This window comes from Gavialis gangeticus, unplaced genomic scaffold (genome assembly GCF_001723915.1).
Source record: "Gavialis gangeticus isolate Ggan-Ray unplaced genomic scaffold, GavGan_comp1, whole genome shotgun sequence".
NCBI classification, from domain to species: domain Eukaryota; kingdom Metazoa; phylum Chordata; order Crocodylia; family Gavialidae; genus Gavialis; species Gavialis gangeticus.
The window spans coordinates 7,866,608-7,879,354 of NW_017728995.1; the positions used below are offsets into that span (position 1 = coordinate 7,866,608).

At 38.8% G+C, this 12,747-nt stretch overlaps 1 protein-coding gene across 3 annotated transcripts in view; it reads left to right on the plus strand.

Moving 5' to 3' along the window:
• Positions 1-12,747, plus strand: part of MLF1 (myeloid leukemia factor 1) — a 25,754-nt gene that overhangs the window by 10,444 nt on the left and 2,563 nt on the right. For 2 of the 3 annotated variants that reach the window (XM_019503208.1, XM_019503210.1), the window contains exons 2-6: positions 723-885; positions 4,558-4,602; positions 9,375-9,461; positions 9,835-9,963; positions 11,649-11,808. In XM_019503208.1, coding sequence (XP_019358753.1) covers positions 723-885; positions 4,558-4,602; positions 9,375-9,461; positions 9,835-9,963; positions 11,649-11,808 — 584 coding nt within the window. The remainder of the gene's footprint in view (positions 1-722; positions 886-4,557; positions 4,603-9,374; positions 9,462-9,834; positions 9,964-11,648; positions 11,809-12,747) is intronic. The other variant, XM_019503209.1, reaches the window with a different exon arrangement.

Here is a 12,747-nt window from a genome sequence, read left to right on the forward strand (position 1 = left end):
CCCCCCCACCGCATCTGTGGGTCACACCTCCTTCCCTTCACCCCTCACAGGTCATGCCCACCCCACCCGTGGGTTGTGCCTGACCCCTGATCCCCTCCAGCCTGCCGGATTCCCAATTCCCCAGCTACCCCTCCCATCCTGAATTACCTGATATCAGGCACCCAGTTTGAATCTAACCTCCCCCTAATCCCCCTGAGTGTCTGTACTTAGCCCAAATGATCAGGAGGGGAGGAAGTTAGGAGGCTCAGTAAATATGCATTATTCTTCAGCAGTATGAAGCTAAAGTTTGAAGGTTTAGGGGAGAGAAACACAAGATTAGAAGCTAAAGAAGCAAAAAGGAGAATGCCGCTGCCACCACCTCCACCTTCCTCAACCTTTCCCCTTCCCCATCCCCCACCCCCACTCCAATCTAAGATGTGTAGGAGGGATGCAAGGACATATCTGGAGAGAGAGGAAAAGAGCACAGGTGGGACAAAGTGTTTGAGAAGGATCCCAAAATGGATTTAGTGGATGGTATGAATCTCAAAAGAGAGCAGAGAGAAGAAAGGAGAGAAGACAAATGGAGCAATTTTTGCTGGTGCTAAGCTGAGGTGTAATTGAAGAGCCATATGAAATGGCTTAAGATGGAAAGTCTGCTTATAGCTGAGCAGGGCTGACCTACCCTTATCCTCTCATGTTTAATATTTGATGTCAGAAGTTTCTTAATTTTTTTTTTTTTTCAGGGAGCCTTTTGCTGCACATCATGAATACATGCGTCAAATGATGAGAAGCTTTTCTGATCCTTTTGGACGAGATCCATTTCTCAGTATTACAGATGGTGGAGAAAGAGGTCTAGATCAAAGAGGACGCTATGATTCTCAGGTTGCTCTGAGGGGAAATCAGAGAGTAAGTTCTTTGATAATTTCAGAGGCTAGTTGTTTGATGCATACAATTACTAGTAATATAGGTTAACACTTGGATTTTTAGACATTGAGAAGATCTGATGGATACGCCACAAGACAAGAAAGAGCAATTAGGTTTATGTTTCTGGCTCTGCTGCTGGTCTGGATGGCCTTTATCAAGTTACTTAGTTTTCTCTGAGACTTTTCCAGCTGCAGAATGTGGGTCATAATATTTGTCATCCAAAAAGTGTTTTGACCTGTGGTTAAAAAGTATTATGTAATGTGTTTGTTACTTAAGAGCTGTGAGTTACCATGTTAGCACTGATAATTCAGTGAACACTTTATGTTGTGTATTAGTTATGGGTTAGTGTCCAAAAGGACAGTTTTCCCTGAATGTCTTTGTTTATAAATTGCTTTATCTGCCAGCACTATTACTGGACAGTCTCTTCTCCCCAAATGGATACCTCCACTATGCCTTCAACATGCCCATCTCTTGTGTAAGTATATACATAAATGCAATACAATATTTGTGCACTTAATTATCGAGAGCAGTCTAAATGTGCATACATGTGTTCTGTTTTAGTTTAAGCACCTGACAGTCCACCCCCAAATATTTATGATGGAGGAAATAAATGAAATTTAGATGCATCCTAGCTATTTATGATAGCTTGCCTTTGGCTGTTAGAAACTGCTGGTGTGCAGAGGCTGCACAAGTTGCCTCAATATGCAGTAGTAGAGGCTGCAGTCTTTTCACTGAAGAAGAAAGCATATAATGCTGTGGGTTCTTGATATTATTATTCTGGCATTCAGGTCTTGCAGCTGATGTGCAGGACTTTACCTTCTCTCTAATTTTTTTCAGTTATGTATGAGCCACTGTACTGGTCTGTTTCTAAATTACCACTTTTGTGGATATAAGCCAGATCTGCAATTCAGCCACCTAAAGCTGTTAGGCTTGCTTATATAACAGCTTCGCTGTGAGGCAGGGATTCATATCCCACATTCATTCTGATCCTTAAATATCTTTCTTCAGATATGTGGCTCTAACAATTAAGGAAGACCAAGTAAATTGATATGAAACCAAATATTCCTATAGGCTGCCAACAGCAAATTAAAAGAAAGTTGGCAACAGTCTGTCTTTATATAAAAGTGCTCTTTTGACTGTCTGATCAGGCAGTGACAATTATAGTTATGTTGCTGTTGCTAAATCTTATAAGTACTATGTATATAATTTATATAACTTAAATCAACGTATATAATTTCAGAAGCAAAATGTCTGTCATACTATTTAAAGCATCTTTTGGCTTGACTGTTCTTAAAGTGGAACCATTGGCATTTGAGTCCAAGGATAATACACCACAAGGGGTGGTGGACCTCTGCCAAGAACAGTCGTTGTAATTCAAATTTAGATATTTTGAGCTTAATAAACATAGCTGGAGCACAGACGGTTACCTGCAGGTCAAAAGGGTAACTGCCAGATTCTTTCCTCCATGCTCATATGCTGAAAGCTGGCTTCAAATATAGATGTTGTTGGATCCACTTGAGGCCTGATTCTACTTCCATTGGAATTCAGGAGAGCAGGAGCAGGTTCTTTGGCCCCTCTTTAGCAAATGCCTAAATATGGATATGACCTTTGAAGAAGAAAAAAAGGCAGAGGATTTATTGCCCCTTGTTCTTTACATTTGTGTTCTGTCTGTAAGGAGACTTGAGGTTTGAAAATGTTAGACAGGTTTTTGTCTCTGCTTTCTAAAAATAACTGTTCATTTTTTTTTTTCATACCCATGGTCATCATGCTATCTTTTAAGAATTTCTTTTGTGTTCCCTGAAATACCGTGACCTGAGACTAGTCAGTGCTGGTTCCTGCCTTGTGTGTGTGCATTTGTGAGTGTTGGCACAAGATGATACAATCAAACTTTGGGTTATAGCTTAGATTTATATAAGATGACACAGCTATCTTTTTGTATTACTAAAAACTTAAATTTAGAAATTGAATTAGTATTTTTTTCTCAAAAAGTGTCTACACTGGTCGGTAAGCATTCATCTAAATATCATTAAGTTTACTAAAATGTCAAATAGCTTCTTTCAAAATTTGTAATTGTTCTCTCCCAGTTTGATTGAGGAAAAGAATCTTTTTCCTCTTTTCCACCTTCAGTTTGATTGAGGTTTCCTCCTTCCCTTCTACTGTCCACCAAATAGCTGCATATTTAAATTCTTTAACTTGGGAGAGCACGTTGAAGTCAGTAATTTGCACTTTCAAGGATTGTCTGCTGTTTGTTTGGTTGTCTTGTGCAAGTTCTCAGCTATATGTCATTGGCCGTGGTTTTTCTGACAAAAAGCAGACTTATGTTTATAACAAACAACAACAAAACCCAGAAAATAAGGCAGATCTTGGTTTCCCTGGATGGCAGTTCTGAAATATTCTAGTGAAAAACTGAATGTGTTTTCTTTCTACATTTCACAGTAATAAAGACCCCCTTCTCATGGGAATATCTGTTTTTCAAATTAATTTTATATTAAAATGATTAAGCTCTTACTGCTGTAAATTGGATGGGGCGTGTGTGAAATATTTACCTCAACATGAACAAATTCCTAAAGGAGTTCTGCTTAGTAAGAGAGTTGGTTGTAAAATGGTTAAAGCTTAATAGATCTGAACTATTGGACATATACGTAATACTTTTACAACTCTGCAGAATTAAAGAACTTAAAGCTTTTGGCTGTGAGTGCTTTAAAATATTTAATGGCATAAGTAATTTGTTCGTTCAAAGCAAATTTCCTCTAGTTTGTGTGTGCATGTACCATATGAAAATTAACTCTTATCTTTGTTTCCTAATAATATCTATTTTGTCTTCCAGCAACTCAGTTGCTCTGCTGTACTGAGATTCAGTACCAAGTGGTCAAAGCTTCACAGGGGCTGCATTTGGTGTTTATAGCTGCATCTATTTATACATCTGTACACAAATATAATTTGCACACAACAGATTTATTAGTCTTCAGACTTCTGTATATGATGATAGATTTTACTTAGAATTTCCTTGCAATGACCTTTGAGACTACTGACATTTTAGAGTTGATTTGGTTTATCCCTAGGGATCTATGAATATTTTGGCGAGTATGTATGTATTTTATTGTTAAGTCTACATTAATCTCTTGTAATACATAAAAAGGAGTGCTTGAGCAGATCAGCTGCATCGCTTAATGTTTGTGCGCTAAAATTTATGCCAGCCTTTTGAAATTTGGTTGCGTACACTTATGTCAAGTGAAACAGATTTGTTGGTTTTAATCAACCTTTCTGACTTCTACTGCATAAAGAGAATTGAGTGAATATAAGAAAGCAGGTGACATCTGAAGTACTACACCTTATGTTTTAATTAACTTTAGTTGCATGGTTGCTATGGTATATAGAAATGTCTCTAAAGATTTATATTTAAACGCTTTTGTCACATTTGTGTAAACATGATTTATTAAAGTTTGGTGCAGCCTACTATTTAAAAATAGTATGCTGCTTCTATATCTGTTAAGAACTACTTCACATTATGTGGTCTTAGCACAGGATATACCACAGAGATTCTCTTAAATAACTTTTTTTATTTGCTCAAATGTTTTAATTTCAACTGCAGTATGGAAAAGACTTTTAAATACATCACGATAAGAAGAAATTAAATCAATCCTTTTCTTCCAGGCCATGAGTTGTTCCCTCCTGCCCTTTGGCAGCTTTGGTAATATGGTTAGTATCCTGGGAAAAATGGTTTGTGTATCTTGTTAGCATGTGCATCTTGTCTTGCTAACCAAAACAAAAATAAGTCAGAGCTACCGTATGCTTGTGAACTGCTGTACTTGCTTGTTGGAAATGCGGAGTGATTATTATTTGGGAGTGTTTGCCTTCTAGCATTTTCATTAAAAGAAAATAAATCATGTAAACCTTCTATGGATATCCCATTGGATATTGCTGCTGAAATTGATTTTTAAAGAGCTTGTATTCTTCAAAAGGTTTCTAGTAGTTTTTTTTTTTTTAGTTCTCTTTATCAAATCTATATATTCTTTGTTTTTATCTCCAAAAGATCAGGTCTTTCATTAGACTGGGTAGGGGGGCAATATCACTTTTTGAACCAGATGAGTTATCCAGAAACTGCTGGGGACTTTTTTAGTTTTCACTTGGCTGCATGAGGCCCTCCAGTGCTGAGGTAGCAGCATGCTCTGGGGCTCCGAATGCACCTAGTGGGTGCAGACCTGAGGGTCTCCCCCCCCACACCCAGAAAAGCAATGCAGGCTGCACAGGGAGCAGAGGTGCAGGTAAGAGCCATGGGTGAGGGGTTGACATGAGTGAGGATAAGGTGGTAACCACCTTCCTCATTGAGGGCTGGAGCAGGTAAGAGACGTGTGTCTGTTATAAATTCAAAGCAAACAAAAGAAAAAATAGTTTATTTATGTCAGTAGTTTTAAAATGCCTTGCACTATTACTAAATATTGATTATTGGATCAGCATTGGCCGATGTGGTTGGTTAATCATTGGCTGTTGGTATCGGCCAAGAAAATCTATCGGTGCACCCCTACTCATTTGCCTTGTAGCCAATTAAGAAGCAGTAGAAAACAACCCCAACAAATGAAGATAGTTTCCAAAATAATGGTGCCTTTGACCCAATTCCCTTGCAGCCTTCTTGATGGAAGCCCTTGTCCTGATGCAAGATTCTCAGACCTCTGAATGTGGCCAAACCCTTGTCCTTCACCTGAATGTGGTAGTAAATTCACCTGTTAGCTGTATCCTTTGTTGCTGTTAACCACAGTAGCCTAACCACTGAAGCAGTCTTTCTTCTGCTAGTGGATGACCTTCTGCACATAGGCAAAGGAGGTACATCCATACTTGTCCTGTTAGATGTTTTATGGTATTGGATTCTGTTGATCACCACATATCTTTCCAACATCATGCATCCTCGGGACTTGATGGAAACGCCCAAAATTGGTTCAGATTCTTCCTCTAAGTAAACCGAGAGGATTACTATTAGCAACTGTTTTTACGTCTTTTTTTAGCCCTTTTCTGTGAGTCTAGAAAGGGTTAGTACTTTAATCTATTGTATTTTATTCAATTATGGAAGATCTAGTAGGATACTGGAGGGTAAAGGTAACGCCTATTTGTCTCCTTTAAATAAAAACAAAGATTATGGCATTGCCTGCAATAGCTGAACTTGGTGACCTAGGATACCCCTTCTAATCCTGATTTGAGCATGTATGTAGCACCACTTCCAGGATTCTCAGTTCAGCAACAACCTTCCTTTTTAGTACAAAATCTTGCTACTTAGAAGAATAGACTCCCATTGGCTAGTGTCAAGTACAAAATCTTTCTGGATACATTTTTTCATCCAGAAGACTAGCCCTGGCGAGTTAAGTGAGTGCCGCCATTGAACTGATAGAAACGTAAGTATTTAAGTTTGAAGATGAGAGGCATGAGAGCTGTAAAATTCAATATACCATCCTGTTTATTCCTTTCTGACTTAACAAAACTTCTATGACTGTCAGTAATGGTATGCAAGTGACGATACATTCACCAGATGCATAAGTATTTGAGATTGGGCTAAATAGGAAAAAAAAGAGGGAAACTAAATTACTCAGCTGGCATGATTATGTTTACAATATATTTTGGGGAACAGTATAGTGAATTGTCCAGAATCCCATTCTGTTGTCATACCAGATCAGGACAGATGCTGTTTTAGCTTAACCTGAGCTATAAACAGCAAGCTATTACTGGTTCCAGTATCTAAGTGATAGTTATGCCACTTACAAAACTTTACTTTTACCCACTTTTAGGTACGTTCCTAAATACTTATGCTACCCCTTATGGGATGTCATACTTCTGTTATCCCGCGTGTCATATTATGTGGTCTTATGCCACGCTTGGAAGAGTAAAAGAAGTTAGTTCATTCTCCATTTTTAAATTCTGAGTCACTTGCCATTACTGTTCACAGATCTCCTTTTCTTTGCTCTGGCCATGAAAATGTTTCTGTAGTTGCTACTTCTGAGACTGTCATTTATGAATTATTATGCAATTAACTTTTAAACTATGAGGAAATGCTTTAGTGGGCATGAGCCAGCTAAAGCCTCTGCTGGTGCTTTAAGTTAACCATTTGGGATAAACGTGTCATTCACATACTTACCATTTTTCTATTATTTTTTTTTAGGCCCAATCTGTTATCCAGAGAGGTAGTGCGTGTGGTGTCTAAACAGTCTAGAACAGGGATAGCTAACCTGTGGCATGAGTGCCGCAAGTGGCATGGGCAGCTTCTGCGCGTCATGCAGCAGACTGGGGAGGAGAAAGGCTATGAAGTGGCCAGCAAGGCAGGGAGCAAAAAGCAGATAGGGCAGGAGAAGTGAATCGGAGTCGCACTCAGGGAGTACGTGAGGCTAATTTTTGGCACTCCCAACAAAAAGGTTGGCCTCCACTGTCTAGAGCAACTGAATGTCACTATAGAAACAACATTCTCCAGAGCAAGCAAATGTTTCTTTATCTCTGCCATTATTCATTGTGCTGCCAACAGAAAATCCCAAATTTCTTCCTGCTTAATGAAACTTATGAGTTACAAATATGCAGGAATTTGCATTCTTAACTCATTTCTTATCTACTAATAATTTTAATAACCTTATGAATTCTTGCAGTTATAAATTTGAAAATACAGCTGGTGTGACTTAGTGAATATAAGCAAGATGAGAGTTTTTGCTTATTAGTGCATTTAACTATAAAAAAATATGCTACATAAAGGAAAACACTATAACTTGTTGAGAGATTTGAGGTATTAAATACTTCTTTAAAAAGCTTTTTTTTATCCTCCATCTGAAAATGCTTGGACTAAGGCTTCTGTCCACTAACAGTTGGGTTCTTTTTGTTTTTTTAATAGCATCCTTCTTGTCTTGTCTTCTCCTTACTACAGTAGTTGTAATTGTTCTGTACGCTCCTAGGGCACTAGGATTCTTTTCATGTGGCATTTTTCACAATATACAATGGCTTTCCAATATATGCAAATCAATATGTTGTTTACTTATGCTGTACAGTACATTTTACGTACTTTGTCTTCATACACATTCTCTTCTTCGTTGTTTTACTTGAAAGTGATACATGTAGGAAAGTAACCAGGGACCTGATTTATAATGCTCACTGAGATCAGTTGCCTTTCAGTTGATCAAAGGTGACTAGGATTATGTCTTAATAAAATAACTTATATTTATTCTGAAAGTGAGATTGTTACTAGACATGAAAGTACTTAGCTTTTTGTAAGTGCTGGTATTCTGTGGTGTAAAAGAACCTTGCTGATTGTATGGCCTCTTTTAAAATGAGAGACTTGACTTCAAGTCAAGCGTCTACTGGTTTCCTTCTGCTATTATCTTTTTCATTTTGGAAAGTAAATTAGTGTTTCATCACATACATAATTGCATGACATTGCACTGCTAACTGTTTTTGATTATTCAGCATTGTAATTACATAGCATTAGGATTGCCAGGATTGAGTTCATGTACGACTAGGTTTAAATAAATTTAAAACAAAACCAAAAATGCCGTGAGTCATTGCTGTTATTACTCAGACTATAAAACTGTGTGTTCAAATTGGGTTGTGTAAGCCTAGGTGACTTACTTATTTTCCTACTGGAAACTTTAAATGTGAACACCCAGCAATGAATAGGAGGCTTGAAAACTTGTCATTTTGCTATCTTTCAGCCTTCTGTAAGCTCCTGTAAAGTTCTGTAATTACAGTACTGTACTAGGTAAACATGCTGTAATCCTTCTTTGGGGCTTTACCAGCTTCAAAGCAGTAGGAGAATACAGCATTTCCTGTAGTGAAGAAATGTCTTGGATTAAATCTGTGGATTTTAGATCTTAATAATGCATTCTATTTTATTAAAAGTGCTCATTCTGCCTGTTGTTCTTTCCCCCTGTATGTGAAGCCCAAAGTTTGGTCTAACAAGATATCAGGCAGCTGTGAACTAGGTCTCAGGCCACCACATTTGGAGTTCTCCCCTGGCTGACTGCTTCATGCTCTAGAAGGCATATTGCATATTATATAAAGATTAGTACATTGAAGATGTTCTAACTTTGTGCTCTAGAAATAGAGGTGTACAGTAGTTTTCAGCTTTATGGTTTTCTGATTGTCAGTATAATTGACATGCTAGTCAAGATAACATTCTAAGGAGAAATTTAAACAGTACTTAATTGTCATCTTAAACTTGTGCTGGTTCAGTAGCTTCTAGAAATCTATCCCCGTCCTCTTTATTTTTCAACACCAGCATCTTCAGTCTGAGTGACTCTATATTTTAAAAGAAAGTTATTTTCTGCTCATTTTTTGTTTGTGAATTGTAGGTTGTGCAGAAAGGTGCATGTGGCTGTTGTAAAAGAGCAAAACCAAAAAAACCCCCTCACCTTAAAAATAACTATTTTACCTTTGTGATTTTTTTTGTTTTGTGTTGATTTTGCTGTTCTTCATCTGTATCTAATAATTCTCTTCCTCTCTTCCAACAGGATTCAAATTTAAGGGACCCTTTCTTTGCAATGGACAGAATTATGTCAAATATGAGAAACAGCATGCTCGACCTGCAAAAAAATGTTGTAAGTATACCATAAAATTCAGCTTCTAAAACTGTTTGCTGTTCAGTAGAAATAGTCCTTCTCTTCCCCCAGAAATATTTTAGGGCAGGAGGTGTCAAACTCTTCTGGCCTGGTCAGGCATCTGCACCATGTGCAGCACCTACCCCATCCAGTCCAGAATCTCTCTGTCTCATCTCCTGTTCCTTGTGGTGACAGTCTTGCAATTCTTTCCATACAGTACACCTTGCAAAGTCAGTGCAGTTTAGGCTTTGTCTCCTTTGATATCACCTTTTACTTACAATGTGGGAATGGAGAATGCATTAATCACAGAGTATGGATAACTTGGTTTTTTAAGTAGTATCTTCATTATTAATGAGAATTCTACCAATCTTAGGATGAACTGTCAATCAATCCAGATGCCCACACATTCAGATCTTCCTCGGTAATGACCTATTCCAAGATAGGCGATGAACCACCAAAAGTTTTCCAGGCTTCAGCTCAGACCCGCACAGCTCCAGGAGGTGTAAGTATGCTTGACACAGTTAAAGTTTTAGTAAGATGGTTGGAATACAAACTAGAGTAGACCAAATTCTGTTTCCTTTCACATTCTAACTGGTGCCAGTGAATTGTATAACATAGCAGTATTGTAATAGAGTGAACACCTTAATGGAGTAAACATCTTGTTCCTGGGGTAGTTGCTCCTTGACACTACTATCTTAAGTCATTGTATGAAGTGCTGTCTCCTGCTATGATTACATGTATGCCTCTTTCCATGCATAGTAGAAAAATGAGTGTTTATAGCAGCAAGTTTTACATTCCCTGCTTTTTGAGCCAGTATATAATGGCCATGATCAGGTGTTGAATTTGAATAGTGGAAAATTTTCACCACTAGAAATGATCCTGAGATGGGAAGCAGTACAGGCATGTAGCCTACAACTGATCCCCCTCCCTTCGCAAAACTTGGAGATCTGCGTCTGGAGAAACTGGGGAACAGTGGCTGCTCCAGTTCTCGTTCCCAGGGGAAGGGGGAACAGCAAGGTAACCCCCACATTCCTCTGACTGGAAAGCATGGAGTGGCTGCTCCTTCCCTTCTCTTCTGGTCTATGCAAGGGGTGGAAGCAGCTGTGCCCTGCATCTTCTCCAGATTACTGTGACCCCAGTCTGGGGAAGCCTTTCCTGCTGCTTGACTCCTCCTGGTCATTGGATGAGACAAGCTGCAGCTGCTCCCTATGCTCTCCCCAGACTGGGGTGGCCTCAGTCTTGGGACTGTGGGGGTCACTTCCCTCCCACTTGGTTCCTGGCTCCCTAAGGACAGGCATTCATTTTTCTTGGAGAAACTATCCTGGAAGTAACTTCCATCAGGTTGATGATCTGTTTGTTGTTGGGTTTTTTTCTTCCAGAACTGGCAATTTTTGTTCTGGAAAAAGTGTGTGAATGTCTGTATGCATGGTTTCTATTGAGACAGCTGCAGTTTTCCTGGTAGAAACTTAACATCTGTACATGAACTAAGTCTCATTTCTTTTACCCTGTCTATTTTGCCATATTTGCCTAAATATCTGTAAACATAAGATAGTAAAGGTGTATCCAGTTTGCACAATACTGTCTAAAACCCTTGTGTATATACCCACAAGAATGTGTAATAGCTACTTCTCATTATCTTTTGAACCGGAGCACTTTTAAATGCTTACCTAATACTTCAGATGAAGATGCCCTTTCATTGGCTTCCTTGCAGCTGTTGCAGCTAATTCTGCTAAGAAATTCAAATTTAAATTTGAGCCCTTAAGCAAGGTTCATGAAAGACTATCTGTAAGCAGTATAAGGCTGTTGAATATATCCCACACCCAAAAATGTTGGAGCTCAAGCCAGTATTTGGTTATCAGAAAGGTTCTAATAATATACCTATGAGCACAGTGATAAGTGGTAGCCAAGAGTTTGAGGTCCATCAACACGACAGTCTAATTATTATCTGCCCTTTTAATGTAGAGAATACTAGCACATACTTACTCATTTTGTTGTCAAGGAGAATGTTCAAGGCTCTTTGCATAGATTATATTTAGACTAGGCTTAGCCAGATTTTGAAAAAACTAACCATTATGCAATTTTTTTTCTTAAAACTTTGAAGGGTAATATTTCCTATCTGCCAACAATGGCATGATCTATTGTAGGAATAATTGTAACATAAATAAATAAAACCTTATCTTTGCACAGATTAAAGAAACTAGAAAAGCCCTTAGAGATTCTGAAAGTGGACTAGAAAAAATGGCTATTGGTCATCATCTTCATGACCGTGCTCACCTTGTCAAAAAATCCAAGAACAATAGAACTGGTGATGAAGAACTGAATCAGGAATTCATCAACCTGGATGAATGTAGGTTGTCTTGTGCACAGCTCTGACACTCTTTTCTCTTCAAAAGGGATGACTTTTTTCTTTTAATACTCAGTCTTGAATTTTCAATTTAAATCTTCCTCAAGATATTTGTTTCATCATGTATGGAAAATAGCTAGGTCTAATTTTCTTTTTTTGTGTCTGGTGATGCACCACAGGTGGCTGACCACCTCCTCATGTGTGGCTCTACCACATTAATGATGTGTAGAGTGGGAAATGAAGCATGCAAGTGAAGATGCTTGGAAGATGCCATATTTACTCAGATCCAAGATGAACACCCCCCACTTTAGTATAGGCTGGGGGCTTGGGGGAAGGGGACCAAGGGTAGCAGCTGCAGATCCAACTGTGGCCTTGAGTCCAGGATTGGAATTGGAGACGTAGCTGCTGCCCCCTGTGCCTCTGCTATCTGCATCCCTGCAGCTCCTGCTCCTCCCTGAAGCCAGGCCAGGGCCAGAGGCAGCACATCCTCTGTTCTCCATGCCCTGGGCTGGAGTGGGGTGCCAGCTGGAGCCAGAGCTGTGATAAATAAGTGGTAGCAGGGGGTAGAGGCAACGCAAGGAGATGAGAAGAGGGAGGGGGGTTGGGACACCCAGAGAAGTAAGTGGGGGGCAGGTGGAAAGGGGCAAGGGTCAGGTCACTTGAATCCTCTGCTACCTGCCTTCCTGCTGCTGTGGGTGGGGGGTCAAATTTAAGATGACTCTTCAATAATTAAGTTCTAGACATGGAGAATTATAGCATTTTATAAATTTTCCATGTCTAGAGTCTAATTATAGTTTTGAATTCAGTCATCTTTGATTCAAGTAATATGGTAGCCTTTTCTAAAAGAGCATAAACTGGGTACCAAAATTATTAGTCATTTTTGGAAATATTTTTTCTAGTTCTGTTATAAAAACTTTTCGTAACAGAGTGGTATGGAGAAGT